The sequence below is a fragment of the Scomber japonicus genome, chromosome 5 (assembly GCF_027409825.1).
Source record: "Scomber japonicus isolate fScoJap1 chromosome 5, fScoJap1.pri, whole genome shotgun sequence".
Lineage (NCBI taxonomy): Eukaryota > Metazoa > Chordata > Actinopteri > Scombriformes > Scombridae > Scomber > Scomber japonicus.
In genome coordinates this window covers 8,784,944-8,802,634 of record NC_070582.1, presented here as the reverse complement: position 1 = coordinate 8,802,634, position 17,691 = coordinate 8,784,944, and the positions used below count along the sequence as shown (strand labels likewise).

The window sequence follows — 17,691 nt, the reverse complement described above, 5'->3', positions numbered from 1 at the left end:
AATACTAGCAGAGGTATTGACACATAAGTGCATTTCATACATGAAAAAAGCACAAAAACCCTCCAGGCCATTGTTTTCAATTCTGACCATGTTGGTCCTATAAACATCCAGACCTGAAGGAAATATTTTAGGGGGTTTGTTTTCCTGCTTTTGTATAAACAAAAACACGAGACTCACATATTCCCATGGTCTGAGCAACAAGCATCTTTTATCAAAAATAGATTGGAAAATCCCCATGTGTCCCATGTGATCAAATCTCACACACACACACACACACACACACACACACACACACACACACACACACGCACACACGCACACACGCACACACGCACACACGCACACACGCACACACGCACACACGCACGCCTTTTTATACACAGCTGCTTTAATGTCAGTGATAAAAACAAACTGATGCTAATATTTGATGCGGGTGAAGCAACATGTGTTCATGAGTATAATCAGAGATAGACTACATGTATTTGGAAAGGTGTGTTGGTCTCATTAGTCTAGATATGCCTCTGTAAACCAGACAGGATCAGCTGTGAGGTTAACTACCAGCTTTTAATAGATTATTTCCAATGACACAGTTCTCATTGTTTCCCATACAGACAATCCTTCAGACTGTTGCTGCTAGACAGCCTGACATTGTTTAACTTTTAGGGCACTGATATTTTCTCTGAAAGATAATACTGAATATTAAATTTGCATAACAGATGAAGCATAAAAACAGCAATTTAATTTCAGGGGGTAAACTGAACCAGTAACTGTGGCAGGAAAACATCATTTCACTTCTGTTTAGAGCTGTACTGATAAGTCAAAAATTAATTGCCAACTGTTTTCATAATAGAGAAAAAATGACCTTATTCTCTGGTTCAGGCTGCTTAAATGTGAATATTTTTTGGTTTCTTTTATCTTCTAAGATATTAAACTGAACATATTTGTATTAAAGACTATTGGTCAAGATACACAATAAAACATTTTAGGTTGCATCTTGGGCTTTGGAAAACGGTGATCGACATTTTTCACATTTTTCTGATATTCTATAGACCAAACAACTAATAAATCAAGTAAATAATAGACAGATTAATGAACAATTATCATATATATTAGTTGCAACCCTACTTACGCTTTTGCCATCAGGGCCTGTCGGCTTCGGAGCGACCTACCTGAGGAAATGAGGCTTGCAGAATCGGCAACTTCTTTTAAATCACTTTTTAAAACTCATTTATACAGACTTGCTTTTATATGACATCGATTGTTCACTGTTGTCTTTTTAGGAACTTCTTATTGTGTTTCATTGTCTTCGACTTTCTTCTCGTTAATGTTAGCCTTGTGACTGCTCTCTGTGTTGTATGTCTGTGCTTTGTCTGTCAAAGCACTTTGTAAACTCTGATTTTAAAAAGCTGCAATATGAGTAAAGTTATTAATTATTATTGTCTTTGTTTCTCCTACACAGTGTTAAAGGTAATTTACTATTCCTAGATTTACTGCTGAAGGGAGATCAAGCAGGTTTTTTTTTTCGTGTGGTGAGAAACATTCAGGTATCAAGTGAATTCATGGGAAAATAAGATGTGATTGTAATGCATCAAAGCTTCATGTGAACGTCTGTGAAGGATGAGCAACAACCTTTCCATATATGGAAGTTGGATCTTTCTGGTGTAGTAAATTTTAGGCCACATTTTCCCCCTCAACCTCCCAGTTACTGTTTCCGCTCGTTTGATAGGATGCTCTTAACGTCTGTAAATGTTCACCTTTGGAGTGGAAGGAGATGAGGCAGTCGCAGAGAGGCCATTTTTCCACCGGCTCCTCCAGGATCACCTCCTCCGGGAAGATGACCACGGTGATGTAGTCAAACTTACAAAGCCGCTCCAGGATCTGAGTCATGGGCTTGGAATTTGACTTCTTCATCATGGCGCATATGCCGACCACAATCTGTCGCTCCGATGGCTGGTGGGGAGGACAGGGAGGATTAGGACAGTGAAGAGAGGGATGGAGGGAGATGACAAGTGAGAGGAGCGTATCGACATGCCAGAAATGTGCAAGTGGCTGCACAGTGTAATGTCCATGTGCTGACAGAGACTGATGGTTATGGTTATTAACTTTAATGCTTCAGCGATAATTTGAGATTAATGCTGACAAAGCACACTAACAAGCTAAATATGTGTCATTAACATACTGAATGATAGCAATTAGACATCAACTCTGATTCAAACATGCAATAACTGGGTTATTTTTGACACTTAGAAAAAACAAGCTTTTGCAGTATTTTACAGCTGGTTACATGTATTTTCTCGTAAAGTCAACAGCAGTCAATGTGGACTAAAATATGATTGACTGTTCATTGCTTTGAAACAAAATTTATTCCATGCCTTTCAATCTCATGAATTGTTTTCTCACCCAAACTCGACCACCAAAAACCCACATTTACATACTATTTTCAAAACTGTTAAATTTACATTCACAACTCAAGGTGACAAAACATTAAGACTGCAGTTTGTTGTTTCAGCTGAGCACTCAAGTGACGATGCTTTTCAATTTACTGCATGTAAAAGTCCAAATCTTTGTCTCAGTCAACGTGGATCCAGCCACAGACCTCACAGAGGAATCTGTTGCCTCGTTCAGGAGGAAAGTTTATGACCACCGTCCACTTTGTTTACGAGCTAACTTTGCATGTCTGCCGTTTGATAGCTTGCCCCAGGTAGCATATACGGGGGTAAAACATTTTTTGGAGGTTTTTGTGCAATAAACAGCTGCCTGCTGCTGATGGCAGCAATGAAGAGTGAACTAAAACAGCAGTGCTGCAGGCCTAAAACTAAAAACACAGACAAAAGACACTAAAAAGCTCCAGAGAGCTGGAGGGAAATACAGGAGTGGGTGATAATTCTCGGTGGGGTTTTCACTACATAGTGATCCCTTACATATTACAGATGATAATCTGATCCATTATCAATGTAAAACTACTGATTATAGTCACTTTAAGCTGAAAGCTATCAAAGCTCAGAGTACAGCTGCATCTATCTGTGGCAGTCTGCTTAAAGCTGCAGAAAGTCTGATAATGTAGAGCCGAGCCTGACAAGCTAAGCCTCAGTTGTCCTAAAATGACCACTGTAAGCAGATAACCCCTTTTTTATTACTATAAAAATTAAGAAGAGCATGGCCTTTCCCCAGCACAAACTCTGAATCATTTTTCTACGACTGGTAAGGACCTAAAAATAGCAGTTTGCCTGTCATCTTTCATCTCTTAAAAAAAAATCTAGTTTCTTGTATGTAATGAGCTCTGCAGCCTCAAAGGGCCACGAGCCTGTGTGTGGACTAATAATAGACCATTGATTCAGTTACTTGCAAGAAGGGTGATATTTTCACGTCTCAAAAATATATTTAAAAACCTCTTAAAGTCATCATCTATGTATTTGATATGATGAATAACTGTATTAGAGTTACATGATAGTTTTGTGTTAACTGGTTATTTCATTAATCTGGTCACTGAAGTTGTGGCACAGACCTGTTAAAAAATATCAGCAATGGACTGAACCCCAACCTTGAGCAACAGATATAGAAACAGAAGCCAGAGAGCTATTAAAACAATAGCTAGTAAACAAGCAGCTAACACAGCACTATCATGAAGTCCTTTTATAGTTACAGGACTACACAACAGACCAGAGGCCTTACAGTTGTTTATCTGCTGCATTGTTCACACACCAGTCGTTGTATATTTCTGTCTCTATTTCTTTTTCCACCGTTCAATTCCAAACAAAACTTTCCTCTTTAAAATTTCCAGGCCTGTTAGTTTCCTACTGCCCAAAAAAGGGAAATGCTCTGACCTCCTGTTCCAAAATTAAATCATGTTTTGCCACTGTAAATGTGCTGTTAGTGGCATTATTAATACCACGGACATTAACCATACTGTACACAGACTGTAGTTTCAGCTTGTGTTTATGCTATTTTATCATTTATTTTGCTTATAAAAACACCTGAAGCAACAAGGCACACCTCATTATACTTTATTAATTATAGGAAAGCTTTTACTTCAACTGTGCGTGCACCTGTTACTCACCGACTCATCATCGTCATCTTCCAACTCCTCTTCTCGAAACATCTCGTTCTTCATGCTTGCCTCCGTTTGGCCCAAGTGCTGCTCATCATCTTCACAGCCAACCAAAAATCGAGGAGTGTCTCTTTGACCCTGCCCCTGTCCCGTTCCTTCTCCTGGTGTCAGTCCGTTGCAGGGCTCGGACATCACAAACCTCCGTGCGACATGGCGGCTTCGGGTGGCTCCTCCCCAGCAGGGGCTGTGCGAGGTCGGAGAGCGATTACGGGAGGATAAAAAAGCAGGAAGAAACCCAGTCAACTGTGTTACGCTGACACCGGATGACTGACACCTGAGAGCTTGCTGACAAACTGAAGGATCTGTTAGGCTTTCCAAGCTGGCTGATAACAGCTACGTGCAACTAAACATGTGTGCTGAGGTAGGAAAAAAAAAAAAAAAGTAGCAGAGGTCCAAAGAGGTAGAACAGTAGGAGCGGACTCCACGTGTATTGAGGTAGACAATCAGGATCTCGGCTGTAAAACTCCCTGTGTCAGGACAGAGGAGGCCTGGCTCTGAGAGATAACATGTCCCAGTCTGGAGACACTTCTTCACAGAGGAAACTTCACAGTCAACATTTGCACATCGGCATCCTTTTTCCTAAAAAAAAACAAACAAAAAAAACCCATTAAAAACTGGATCAAAACAATTCCTGTGAGGGAAAACTGTTCAGATCGACAGATGAATAAAACCGTAACAAGTTAAGCAACAGCTGACAGTTGGCTGTGCGAGCTAACTTGAATAAATAGATCTGAACAACCACAGTGCTGGTTGATGCAGTGTTGCCACATCCACTCTTTGTGAAATAAACCTCAGGGCTATAACATCAGCCACAGAATACAAGAGAAACTTTTATTGATTCTTGAGAAAACTGGGTCATTGCAACAGTAAAAAACTCAAGATAAAGTAAGGTACTGAAGATAAAACTGTTCAATGTATTTCAGATAATGGCAGTTTACACATTTGCTAATACATTGAGAAAGTGAGCATACAGAAATGGAAAGTATGTGCATCAATAGATATTTGCAAATGACATCCTGAAACGTAAATTATTACTTTTATAATATAAGTAGGGCTGTAAAAAGCATGAATGAAACCACATTATGCAAATTCCTCTTTTGCATTTTAGTCATATTAGCTTTAGGACTCTATGGATGCAAATATCAGCTGGTCAGTGAGTCAGTCATTTTCTTTCTGTTTAAAATATAAACTCATTGTACAGTCAGGCAGTAGCAGCTCTTATTGTGTTAGCAAGGCTAATTTTAACTTAACTTGAAGAGCCCACATAAACCACAGCGTGTGCAGAAGAGCTTGATCTCATGACACAGCATGATGATTTTGATACACATTAAAAGCTGCTAAACCATAGAGAGAGTTTGAGGTACTGGGGTGTTTGTTTGGTTTTGTCCGCCTTTTTTATTTTAATGTGTCACATTTATAATATCCGTGTTTTGTATGTGAAATAAACAAAAAAACAAGCTATTTGATGGGTTGCAATTCATTTTTGTACAGATATTCAAGGTACCCAGACACTAAATCTTAATGTAATTAATGTAAATAATTGTAATTATTCATCCTATACAAAGAAGAGCCCTTCAATAATGCCCTCATAATGCAAGTGATGGCACTAATGCGAAGCTTCAGCCATCCAAATGAGTCAAATCAAGTAGATATATTTCATCGTTAGAGTCTTTTTAGTGTCAAAGTCCCTCTTTTTGTTACTATACTTCCACCACAGCTCAACAGGGGGAACACAAAGTAGGAATTTGATTTTAAAATGTGTCAGATATCCACTTGATATGACTAACACAGACTGCTTAAGCCTCATATAAGCTTCACATCAACTCTTTAATAACTGTGTGGACATCACTTACATTGAAAGCACATTCAAAGTGGATCTTTTAATAGTTAGTATGAACAGTAGGAATGATAACAGCAAGGAAAATCTCTTTCAGTGTACATTTGGACACCTGACTGTTGTTTTCTTTTAAATTAACCCATCCTTTAACCCTTATATACTGTTTACATTCAGGCATTTCACTGTATTAACTCATAATTAGTGTCTATACATCATCAGTGGTATACAAAATGTGAATGAAAACTATATTTTAATTAGTCAAACACTCAACAAAAATGTGCATCAGCTGCACAAAAACATTTTAAGAAAGTTGAAATGTTTCCGTTTTTGTATAATCTGGGTCACATGAGGGCAAGTCATCAAATTTGGGGCTAAAATAAACGTTTTTAAGGTGTCTTTTTTCCTCTCAAATGTAAAACTGGGTCAAATTAGACCCTAAAAGGGTTAAGGCATTGGTGAATGACTATTTCTCTTCTACCACTGTGAGGTTAATATATTTGGTATTGGGTGAAATGTCTCGGCAGCTATTGGGTGGATTGCCATTACATTTTGTTCAGATATTCATAACTTTGCTGGTTCCTTAAATGTTCATCTAATGTAATGAATTAGAATTAACATCAACATGTTAAAATTGTCCTTGTGGTCATGACAGCTTGCTGACATTAGTAAATTTAGGAGCTGCTAGTGTGGCTGTACAATCTTAGCCTTATCATTTTGTGATGGAGGATAGGCCTTGAACTGAATTTACATTACATGCTAGTCAGATTTAATCTAGTCCTGTTTCTAGTCCTGTCCTCTTTCATGTGAGGAGCCCCGGTCTTCATGTTTTAGCGGACATTAACATGATTATATCTAAGCACACACATACATACAGCTCAACCACCCACCAAACACTTATTATAGACAACAACAACAACATCATCCACTCCATGTGAGCCTGCTGCTGACTCAGATACGTTCATTTTCTAAAACGAGCCCATGCTCCTGTTTGTCGTTGCCATGGCTACAGAGCCTGAAGAGTAGCCAGACTGTCTCCTTTTTGTGTGTCCTGTATGTGCGTTAAGGTGGATCACATTACCTTGCTTTGCATTTCACTTTTTTTTTTAAACAGAGCCACTCGCATAACATCCCCTGTTGGACCTAGAGTCCTGCTGTCATGTTTATTAATAATTATTAAATGATCATTACACTTTAATGTGTTACCCTGCAGTCGTCTAACCTAAAACATCATAATTGAAAAGCAATTTATGCACTCATTAACTTCCCCTGTGCAGCTTCTCCAAGCTAGTTAAAAGGATTCAAAACTTATTTTACAAACTCTTCTTTTATGAATAATTTCAACATTATTTACTGTACTTTTTCAGATTGTTGATCTTCAGTGCTGAATTTATGATCAATTGCCAAAATTTTCTTTTCATTTAATCTTATTTTTAGATGAAAAATGCATAAATGAAAAAAGGTACTAAACTTTATAATAGCTAAATGAGATATAAAATGTATTTTTTTATTGTGGTGTAAAAGCCAAGTTTTGAATTTCAAAATGTTGTTAAAAGTCTCCTGTGAAGTATGCAGCTACTTAGTCTTACAACTTTGACTCATGTCTTTTGTCAGTAATGGAAACTTTGTGCATAAAGAATAAAGACGAACATAAACTACAGTACAGACGTTCCTTTGTTAAATCTCTCGTTGTGTCCGAATCCATGTGAGAAACTATCACACTGACTCTTTTTATCCCGTCCTTTTCATTAATCATCATCTGCCTGCTTCACAATGTACTGATGCAACACTGAAGCTGTTTCTGCAATTGTTTTTCACTTTCCACTTCCCATATGTTACACACACACGCACACGCACACACACACACACACACACACACACACACACACACACACACACACACACACACACACACACACACACACACACACACACACACACACACAGTGGGAAGTGGAACAAACAAAGCTGCTGTTTGTTTTCATGGTTTTCACTGTAATGACACTCTGAAAGAAAGACAACAGAGCCCATCCTCTTAGTGTGATTTCCTCGTTCCCACCCAGGAGAAGAGTGTTGGTGTTATGTGTGTGTGTGTGTCTGTGTGTGTATGTGTGTGTGTGTATGTGTGTGTGTGTGTGTGTGTGAGCTGTATTGTGATTAAGCCACATTCAGGGTATTGCACATGAGCAATAACAAATAGATCACTAAAACACAGCTACTTCTCCAATCCAGTGAGTCTATCATAATTAATTGAATGCATGTAACCTTTAGCGGTTCAAATAAGACCAATTTATACCCTGAAAAAAAGGAGAGAATTGGCTTTTTTTTTTAAATGTCAAACTATGCAACAACAAACCCTTATCACTTCTTCTTACTAATAGCTATCCCAGCGTAATTTGAATTCCTCTTTTTTTGATAGTTACTGTTTTTCCGAGAAAGCCTTCTTAGTAAAAGAGAAAAGTCGACGTGACTGAACTCTTAACACTGAAGAAAAGCATTGTCCAAGCAGTTTTCAAAATCAGATTTCTTATACAAGAAAACCCCAAAGCGAAACCATTGTGAAACTGTGAACAATGGCCACATTTTACCAAACATTTGCAACCTTAGTGCTTCAACATAATGGGTGTGTGTGTGTTTGGTCAATGCTTAACTGTTATGTCTGAGCGATATCTGATCCAATACCAAACAATAAAGAAACAAAGTGGTTATGTCATTCACCGTAACCGAGCCAAAGCCCAAGAGCGAGATGTGAAACATAGCCAGAAGAAGACACTTGCCACTCTAGTATGTACACAAAACACTACACACAGCCAAAGACAGTTTATGCTTCTCTCATCAGTGTAGCCCGACACCCCGCCTTCATCCACTGCCACCACCATAGCAAACAGCTGACTCGAGGGGAAAAGCCTCCAGAAACACATGGCCAGATCATATCAGCTCTCACTGACAGCGCACAAGCCAACTATGCGCTCCTCACAGTCTTTGAATTACCGCAAGAACTTATTTAAAGTCACTTCCACTTTCCCCCCTCCCAGCTCTTTGGCCCCGTTAGTGCTTAAACATTTTGGCTGCGAAACAGCAGACACAGTCTTCATGTGTCCTCATATTTCAGCCAGGACATATCTCAACTAAATCTCACACGTGACCCAGTCTAACCTTGGCACCCAGAAATAACCGTGTCCTCTTCTACAGCGAGGGAGGGGGGGGGGGGGGGTGACACGGGAACTGAAGGGTGGAGCCAAGGCACGAGGGTTGGCTGTCAGGAGCCAGCTACACTACCCAAAGATAACTCATCATTACTAACTTCTAAGGTGATGACAGGCCGCACTAAAGGAAGTGGAAGCACTTCTTGGTGGCCCGGGGTCGAAGAACACTAACAGAGATAAACCCGTAAATACATTCCTATAACTGCTGTAAGAAGGCACCACTGGGCTTGAGTTTATTCAGTCTTTACTACGCCAAGGACACGACCTTTACTGTGCTGGCAGGATAAGCTGGCGGCACATTACAGAGAAGTGCATGATGGGTAGGAACAACAGTATCTAATCATGCAAGCTTAAATTTCAACCACAGATGACTGAAAATCAGGGGATTTCACTTCAAGCAGCAACATATTCCATTCTTGGTGAAAAATGAGCAAGAGGTTAGAAGAAAACAAAGCCTTTTTCAGATGGTAAAAGTGCCTTTCTTGTCTTTTGACCACTTAAGCCACATCCACCCAGGCAGGCTAACATGCCAGGAGCAATTTGGGGGTTCAGTAACTTGCCCAAGGACGCTTCGACATGTGGACTAAAGGAGGAGCCAGGAATCAAATCACCAATCTTCCAATGAGTGGACGACCCAATCTTGAGCCACAGCTGCTCACATATGACTCAGAGGCATATGACTCTACACTACAGATGATTCAACTTTGCATGTTATTATATTTTTTCCTCCAGGTATATTGTGTTCTGAAGCAGACATTTACTTAGAAAATCAATACTCATAACAGATTTGCATTTCACAGATATCTTTCCACTGCTCATCACTGTTGTAAGTCTCTAAAAAGTGAATAAATAAATAAATAATAAAAACTGAATATGCTCTTTTGTTGCTCAAAATGCAAAATAAAGAGAGAAAATCTGAGTCATGCCCTAAAAAAATACAATGTTAGAAACTCAAACCTGTATAACTGACTGTGTATATTGACTTTATATATTACTGCAATCCATTGTACTCCAACAAGCAGAATTTCCTTTTCATCCAGTCTTACTTCCTGTAATGTTTGTATTGTAACAACTACCATTTCTATTCAGTTGATTTGTTCTTGACTGAAGTCTTGGCGAGGATGTGTACCATCCTCTTCCTTTCCTACTCTTGTCTTTTGAAGCGTGCCAATCTGAAGTTCCTCAGTAGATGCTTGTGACGTTCAGAGACTTGTCATACAAATATCAGTTTGCTGCAAGTGTCCATGTTTTCCCGAACAGATGCTCACTGACACATTTAGACTAGAAGCCGGGAATACCGACTCGACTTCCAACTTGCAATGGATTGCTGCGTAAGTCTCCGCTTCTAACTCCAATGCAAAAGTGAAGCCAAAATATCTCCCATGCTGGATTAGCCATCTTGCTTGTGTGACATAATTTGGAGCCAGGATCTGAATCAAGAATATCCTCACACGAGTGACTTTGAAAAGCTGTCTATCTCACCCAAGTACAGTCCTATTGATTTCCTGATGCATTGTCACCATGACTAGACGCTATCCTTTTGAGTAGTTCATTCACTTTTTTCCTCTCACTGTGATCATCTGCTTTGTTTTTCACAAAAAAAAGGATATTCAGAAAAAAAGATATGTGTCCTTTGATTCAATAAAAAATATTTGTTTCTTATCAACATGTAAAGTAAAGTGATTCCAGTATGTTTAAGGTAGTACATTTTAATAGTTTTATTTTGATGATTATCAGGATAATATAATTTTTCATATTGTCCCATGTCTAGAGGGAGTTTTCTAACAGGGTTATAGAGGCATAGCATAGAGTTAAAAACTGGAGATGTGGACTTTGAAAGACAAACATTATTACTGGTCAGGGAGGGCTTAACAAAAGGCACTGTGGGGTTGCATCGTGGGAGATGAAGGATCCAGTGATTTTAAAGCTTGACCCATAAAAAGAGTAAAAGTCGTCCTCTGCTGCCTTAGACAATTCATTTTTTTAAAGAGGACATTACATTTCCAGATCTATATTGTTATTCTGGAGCTCTACTGGAATATATTTGCATGATTTACAGTTTTTTTAAAAAACTATTTATCATTACCTGGCCCTTTATCTAGCCTCTCAGTTCAGTCTCTGTCTGATACAGGCCATTTCCTTTATGACCCCTTTTATCTGCAAATTCCTCAACTTCATGAAAATGCAATACAACATGTTACATTGACCTACTGAGAAAAATGTACTGTAGGAAAAAAACATGTTTGTATTCAATATCTTGAGTTTTGTTTTGGTATCAGTACTAAAACTCAAAGTATCATATTCACACCTATATCAAAGAATTTTAAATAATACCCAGCTCTAACTCATGTTATTGAAAGTTTCATCTCACAAATTCTTAAAGACTTTCCATTACAGACCACTAAGAGTTTGGCCCAAGGTTTGGTGGTGGTGATGTGAAGTTTTGGATGCCAATAGAGGTTGATTACAGTATTAAATTACCTCATGTCCTTTTAACTGAAGATGAAACAAAGGCGACAGACAGAGGAACCAGACAAAAATCATTTTGTGAGGCCAAAAATAGTCCTGTCTTCTGTCTGCTAGTTATATTATTGCCATAAAAAAAATTAAACCCTGCTTCACACATGAATAAATTAGGAGGCTGATTAAAAGTATCCCCTGCCGTCACCTGTGGGGCCCTCGTCCACAGATGAGTCACCTCGGTCATCACTGCAAGGCTGGAGATCAACAATACGGCGCCAATAAAAAAGGCTTTTAACCTTTGAGACTGTTTGCCACAGGAAGCCTACGTTGTGTTTATGAGCAGAGAGTTGGTCATTAGCTTCTATTCACTATCACCATTACTCTGATAACATGGAAAATGAGAACGGTCACGGTGCACTGTGCAAATGGCAGCAGTTCGCCTGTCAATTACAGACTCGTATTTAGAGTCTTAATGTCAAATAAATGTAATTGACAATAATGGGAAGAGTAAGTCTGATGCTGAACAAGCTAGCAGCTTCTTATCTAAAAAGTTAAAGGCTGAATCATTAACTTAACTGTCAATTATTACATCCAATAAAACTGCTAAATGGTACAAAAGTTATCAAGACGGGTCACTAACTAACTAACTATCAGCCCTCGTGCAGTCAGAGAACATGGTGGTGATGTCATCAGGGTACAACCACCAGTGGAGCAAGCAGCCACAGATTCATTATGAACTGAGCGCTCTAAGAAATTAGCTTTGTTTGCAAATACAAGCTGCTGTCATTACTGAAAACAGACGCTGTAACAGGCTTGCCAGGCCCTGCGAAACAGGCCCATTATTTCTAACTCATCAACGCAAACATCTCTCAGAAGATGCCGCCTCAGTTGTGTTTACAAGATGATGTACAAGATGTGGAACGATACAAGACTTTATTCTCCCGCTCCAAAAGCTCTGGCTGTGTGTAACTTTTTGGAGGTACACAGCTTTCAGGGTAACAATGAAATTACATTTTAATGGGTCCCTTAAGAGGATCCGAGATGCTGCAGCAGCAGATAATACAGAAAGAGCAGGAAGAAAGAAAAGGAGGACACAGGATGGAGTGGAATATAAAATGAACAGAGAGCAGATGGAGTTCATATTAAAAGAGGGAACAAAGGTGATGATTTCTGAATGAACAATAGATATAATAACAGAGGATGCTAAGTAGAATTTATGAATGAAAAGTAAGAGGAAGTGTATAGATCTCACCCTAAATATGAACATATTTACATTAATGTGTCTACTTGAATCACAGCACTTGCACTGAAAAATGTTAATGTGACTTGTTCAGATATGCATGTAAATTACACCATTTTTTATAAGAAAAGCTGCCATTTCCAAGACAACTAACTCCATCAGTTTATGAAAACTATAAGACAAGGTTTAAAGCTCTGGGAAAAAGTAGTAAGTAGACCTTAAGTTAAGATTATTGTCTCAAACATAGAAACAGTATTTAGAGTTTATAAAACAGTATTTAAACAGTATGTGAAGATCTCCAAGATTAAGGACTGTTTCCTGAACAGAAATGCCCAATTTTGAACAAAAGGTTGATTTTAAGTTAAAGGGCCAGTATTTAACATATGAACTTTACTAACCTATACATTGTGTCATCAGAGATTAAGGAAACATGCTAAATTGAAATACTGGCTTCACCGTCTATAATACAACAGTCAATATGTTCTCTTTTGAAATCTCTTTATTTTGGCCGATGTGATTCAGCCCACTATCCATTTAACCTGACCATGGTGCTGACACGTAATTTTATAAACATTGCGTTCCACTACCACGTAATGCGATGTTAAGAGGTCGTGGTCATTTCACATGTTTCTGTGAGATCAGGTTGCCGCCCATTTCGACACTGCAGGTTGCCAGAAATGAAACATTGGCACACAAGCAGTGTGCTGCAGTCATGGAAGCAAATAAACAAACTGGATCAACTGAGATAGATCCATCAGGCCTAAAAACCTGAGTGAGCCTCGAGTCTGGGGAGGAGGGAACGGGGGGAGACAACTCCGATTTCTTAAATTTGGACAGCAGCTTCCTGTCAACGTTACATATTTCTCCTTTAATGTCTTCACCGAGTTTCGGTTGATTCAAGTATCAACTTTAACTCCTGTCCACAATATCAGCAGATATTTGATAGAATAACCTGAAACATGCCGTTTTCTGTTATAGTGCTACGAGTTAGTCAACTTAACTATCAATGATTTCCATCACTGATTAATTGATAAATGATTTGGTCTTTGAAATGTTAAAAAGCATGTCAGAAAAATGCTTGCAGCCCATAATGATGCCTTTAAATTTGCTTGTTTTTCGTCAGAAACCTAAATATATTCAACTGACTGTAACATATGAAAACAGCACATGCTCACATTTAAGACGCAATAACCAATGTTTGGTATTCTGCTGGAAAAATGACTGAAAAGGTTCAGTAATGATCAAAAATGTAAAAAGTAGTCATAGTGTGTGCATAAAATCCAGAGTAATCGCTTTTTTGTTACTCTGGTGTCCAGTTTCCTGTAGACATAGTGATTCTTTGGCCTGCATCCAGCTCGCAGGGCTCTCAGCCACAACACTGAAGGACCAGCTGTCGTCTACCAGCTGACCGTCAAACAGCATCAACAAATACAAAGTGCCAATCAATTTATAACGCCTATATACTCAGACCTGACCGCTGACACTGATCACAGCCCCCGTACAGACTCGTTGCCCTCGACACATCCCGTACATGCTGATCTGCTGCTCGGGTGCCAAAGAATACCGAACGCCCACCCGAGGCTCAGGGGCTCGCCAGATCTGTCCACGTACCAGAGTCGGACTCAGTGGACACTTCCCTGCCTGCAGACTTTCGAGATACTCTGTGCTGCAGTTTGGTCGATAGAATAGTTAATAAGTGTTTTGCATTTTGACTCAAATGCTGTTTTCTCCTTGTAATTCCTTATTTTGTCATGATACAAGTCTTTATTCTTCTTTATTTACTGTAAAAATCATACACATGTAGCATCAACATTATTATCAAAGTAAATAAATAAGTAAAAATACAGCAACAATAATTGTTTTGGTTTTCCGTAACTTAGATTACATTGCAGTTACTGTGTTGGACATTTATTTTATCTGTAGTTTCTTGATTCATTTATAAAAGCAGTGAGAATATAGTTATAATACAGAGTGTTTCTCTAGTAATCTGAGTCAGCGTGAAACTTTTTATCATCGACATGACCTCAATATCTTAAAGACCCAGTTGTGACATGTTTCCTGCCATTCATTTCTTTTACTTGTGTTCTTATCATTGTTGCATTACTTTTTATTATCATTGACTCTTATTTTCTCCAAAGCAAGATGCTTTTTAAACTATTCCCATGTTCCAAGTGTGTCTTCTATTATTATAACACTACTGCTGACTCTAAACTGTTATTACTACAACCTCATGTTATTTCTGTCTTTCTCAGTTACGCCGATTACACAACAAGAGGAACTGTGACTCTTGCCAGACCATCCCTGACTGGGCTAAATACTATGCATCAGAGCTGCAACAACTAGTCCATTAATCAATTAGATGATCAACAGGAAAAAGTGTGAATTCTCTGCTCCAACTACTGCTTAATTAAATAGTCTGTTGTGACAAGAAGAAGACATTTGAAGATGTCAGGCATGGATTTGGGAAATAGTTATCGTCCTGATTAAAACAGAAAATAATTGACTGATTAATCAATAATGAAACTGCAACCCTACTATATCTATCTATCTATCTATCTATCTATCTATCTATCTATCTATCTATCTATCTAGGACTCAATCCATTAGTCTATGTATTGATTATTTCGAAACAAACATGATCAGCAACTATTTTGATAACCCAGGATAGTTTTCAAGCAAAAAACAAACGTGTCTCTGTTCAGATTTCTCAGTTGTGATCATTTCCTGCTTTTCTTTCTCGTCTGTGATTTAAAATTAAATTTTTGTTAAACAAAAACGGAAAAAAGGAAGCTATCACTTTGGGATTTAGAGAAAATGTGATGGACATTTCTGATAAGACCAAATAAGCAATAGTGAAAATATTCAACAAAGTTAGTTACAATAATCAGCTATAAAAACTTTACTAACAAAACTTAGAGGGGAGGTTGACACATGTTCCCACCCACAGCAGCCACACACATTTCTGTCAACTCTCCTAGTTTCACTTTATAAATTAGTGTATAAACTTCACATTAGAAAAGCTTTGACACTTTTTTTATGGACAAACTTGGTGATAAACTTGCTCATCTCTTGTTGATTTGACACAATCTATATCAGAGGATCAGGAGCAAACATCACAGGTGTCCAGCTGCCTGTATTAGAGCTTCAAATATCACAATAAAAAAAAACAATGAATGAAGTGAGTCGGGAGCATGGTCCAAGAGGATAAAAACACAATAAAAACTCACATAAAACAAATCAGTGCGTCGGCCTGTACACTTACACGGTACTCCTGAAAGACACAGCTTACAATATAAGACGAGAAACATGTGGCTGCTTTTTTAGACATATCCACACCGACACAACCATGCAGTCAAACTTTGCCACGCTGCCATGAGACAGAGAAACAGAGAGACACAGAGAGAGACAGAGAGAGAGAGAGAGGAAGGTTAAAAGTGTTAAAATCAACAAGACTTACCGGCGGAAATTAAGAGAAGTCAGACAGCTGTTCACTTCCTTGTTTCCCGCTGACTGAACTGTGACTGAAGAGAAGCTGCTGCCTGACTCTTTACTCCAGTTTTTCCTTTTTTCTTTTAAACTCTGTAAAAGTTGTGAGCTACAAGCTGAAAGTTGATGTGTGCAGTCAGTGCTGCTTGTTAGCTGCTGCTGCTGCTGCTGCTGCTGCTGCCTCCCCCTGCTGCTGCCGCTACTAGCTTCCTTCCCTTTCTTTCTCTTCACCTTTTTGTTTTTCCTTTTTTTATATATAAAGTTGAGGGGTTGTTTTTTTTAAAGATGCGGCGCCGCTGCCATCTAGTGGCCGAATGGTTGCACTGCAGCATTTAGAGGCTTTAACTGAGTTTTAGAGAGCTCTAAATCAACAGTGTGATCATATTTTGTTCCTGAAAAAAACCTGATGTATGCAATCAGATACATGTAGTGCACAGATAAACCAATACAGTGTTGAATGACTAAATATTTTGTAGCTTATTTTATTGTAAATTCCTGTTAAAAATATGTGTATCAAATTAGACACAGCAGATATCTGTAAATCTGCCAATTTTCATTTTATTGCATTTAATGCATTATGTATTATTATCATGCATTTAAAAAAAAGTGTGAAGGTGGTGATATGAGCATTATGCAGGACCTTAAAAAAATGTTGTATTCAATATGTTTTTGTGTGTTTAAAAAAAACATGCTATGATATGATTTCATACTTATATATTATAGTCCATGTAAACATAGTCACTCAAAGGGGCACGTTCATCAGGATCAGTGACCAAAGAAGTATTCACATCCTTTACTTAATTAAAAGTACATAGAGCACTGTAAAAAAAAATTCAAGTCAATGTCCTGTATGTAAAATCCTACTTGAGTAAAAGTACATAAGTATTAGCATCTACCTAACATTAAATCAAGATGTGTCACATAATCGCCACTGGCACTAACTTTCTGTTAAGAGGATCTGTGTCAGCTCTAACAGTGACATAAGATCGAGAAGGAACCAGGCCCAGCCGCTGTGTCATCCTTCTGTCTGACAGTCTGCACTGACCCCCATCTTCAGCAGATCACTGGAGCTGCGTAAAGTCCCTTCCTGCTTCAAATGCTCCATGATCATCCTGGCCCCCAAGAAACCCTTCATCACTGGACTAAAATGACTACAGGCCTGCCGTCCTGATGTCTGTGGTCATAAACATCATTCCAGAGACTGCTGATGACGCACCTGAAGGACACCACAGACCGACCCCCTGCAGTTTGCCTACCAGGCAGACAGGTCAATAGATGACACAGTCAACATTGGACTACACTATTTCTGTCTGAAGTCCATGCATCCTGTTCATGGACTTCAGCTTGGCATTAA

At 38.6% G+C, this 17,691-nt stretch overlaps 1 protein-coding gene across 4 annotated transcripts in view; it reads right to left on the bottom strand.

Annotated features, from left to right (window-relative positions):
* The window catches only part of ppip5k1b (diphosphoinositol pentakisphosphate kinase 1b), a 55,384-nt gene extending 38,887 nt beyond the window's left edge, over positions 1–16,497 (bottom strand). For all 4 annotated transcript variants that reach the window (XM_053320042.1, XM_053320044.1, XM_053320043.1 and 1 more), the window contains exons 1-3: positions 16,309–16,497; positions 4,058–4,687; positions 1,755–1,950 (exon numbers count right to left, since the gene is read on the bottom strand). In XM_053320042.1, the coding sequence (XP_053176017.1) occupies positions 1,755–1,950; positions 4,058–4,240 (379 nt within the window). In that variant the 5' untranslated portion in view covers positions 4,241–4,687; positions 16,309–16,497. The remainder of the gene's footprint in view (positions 1–1,754; positions 1,951–4,057; positions 4,688–16,308) is intronic.
* Positions 16,498–17,691: the final 1,194 nt, after the last annotated feature.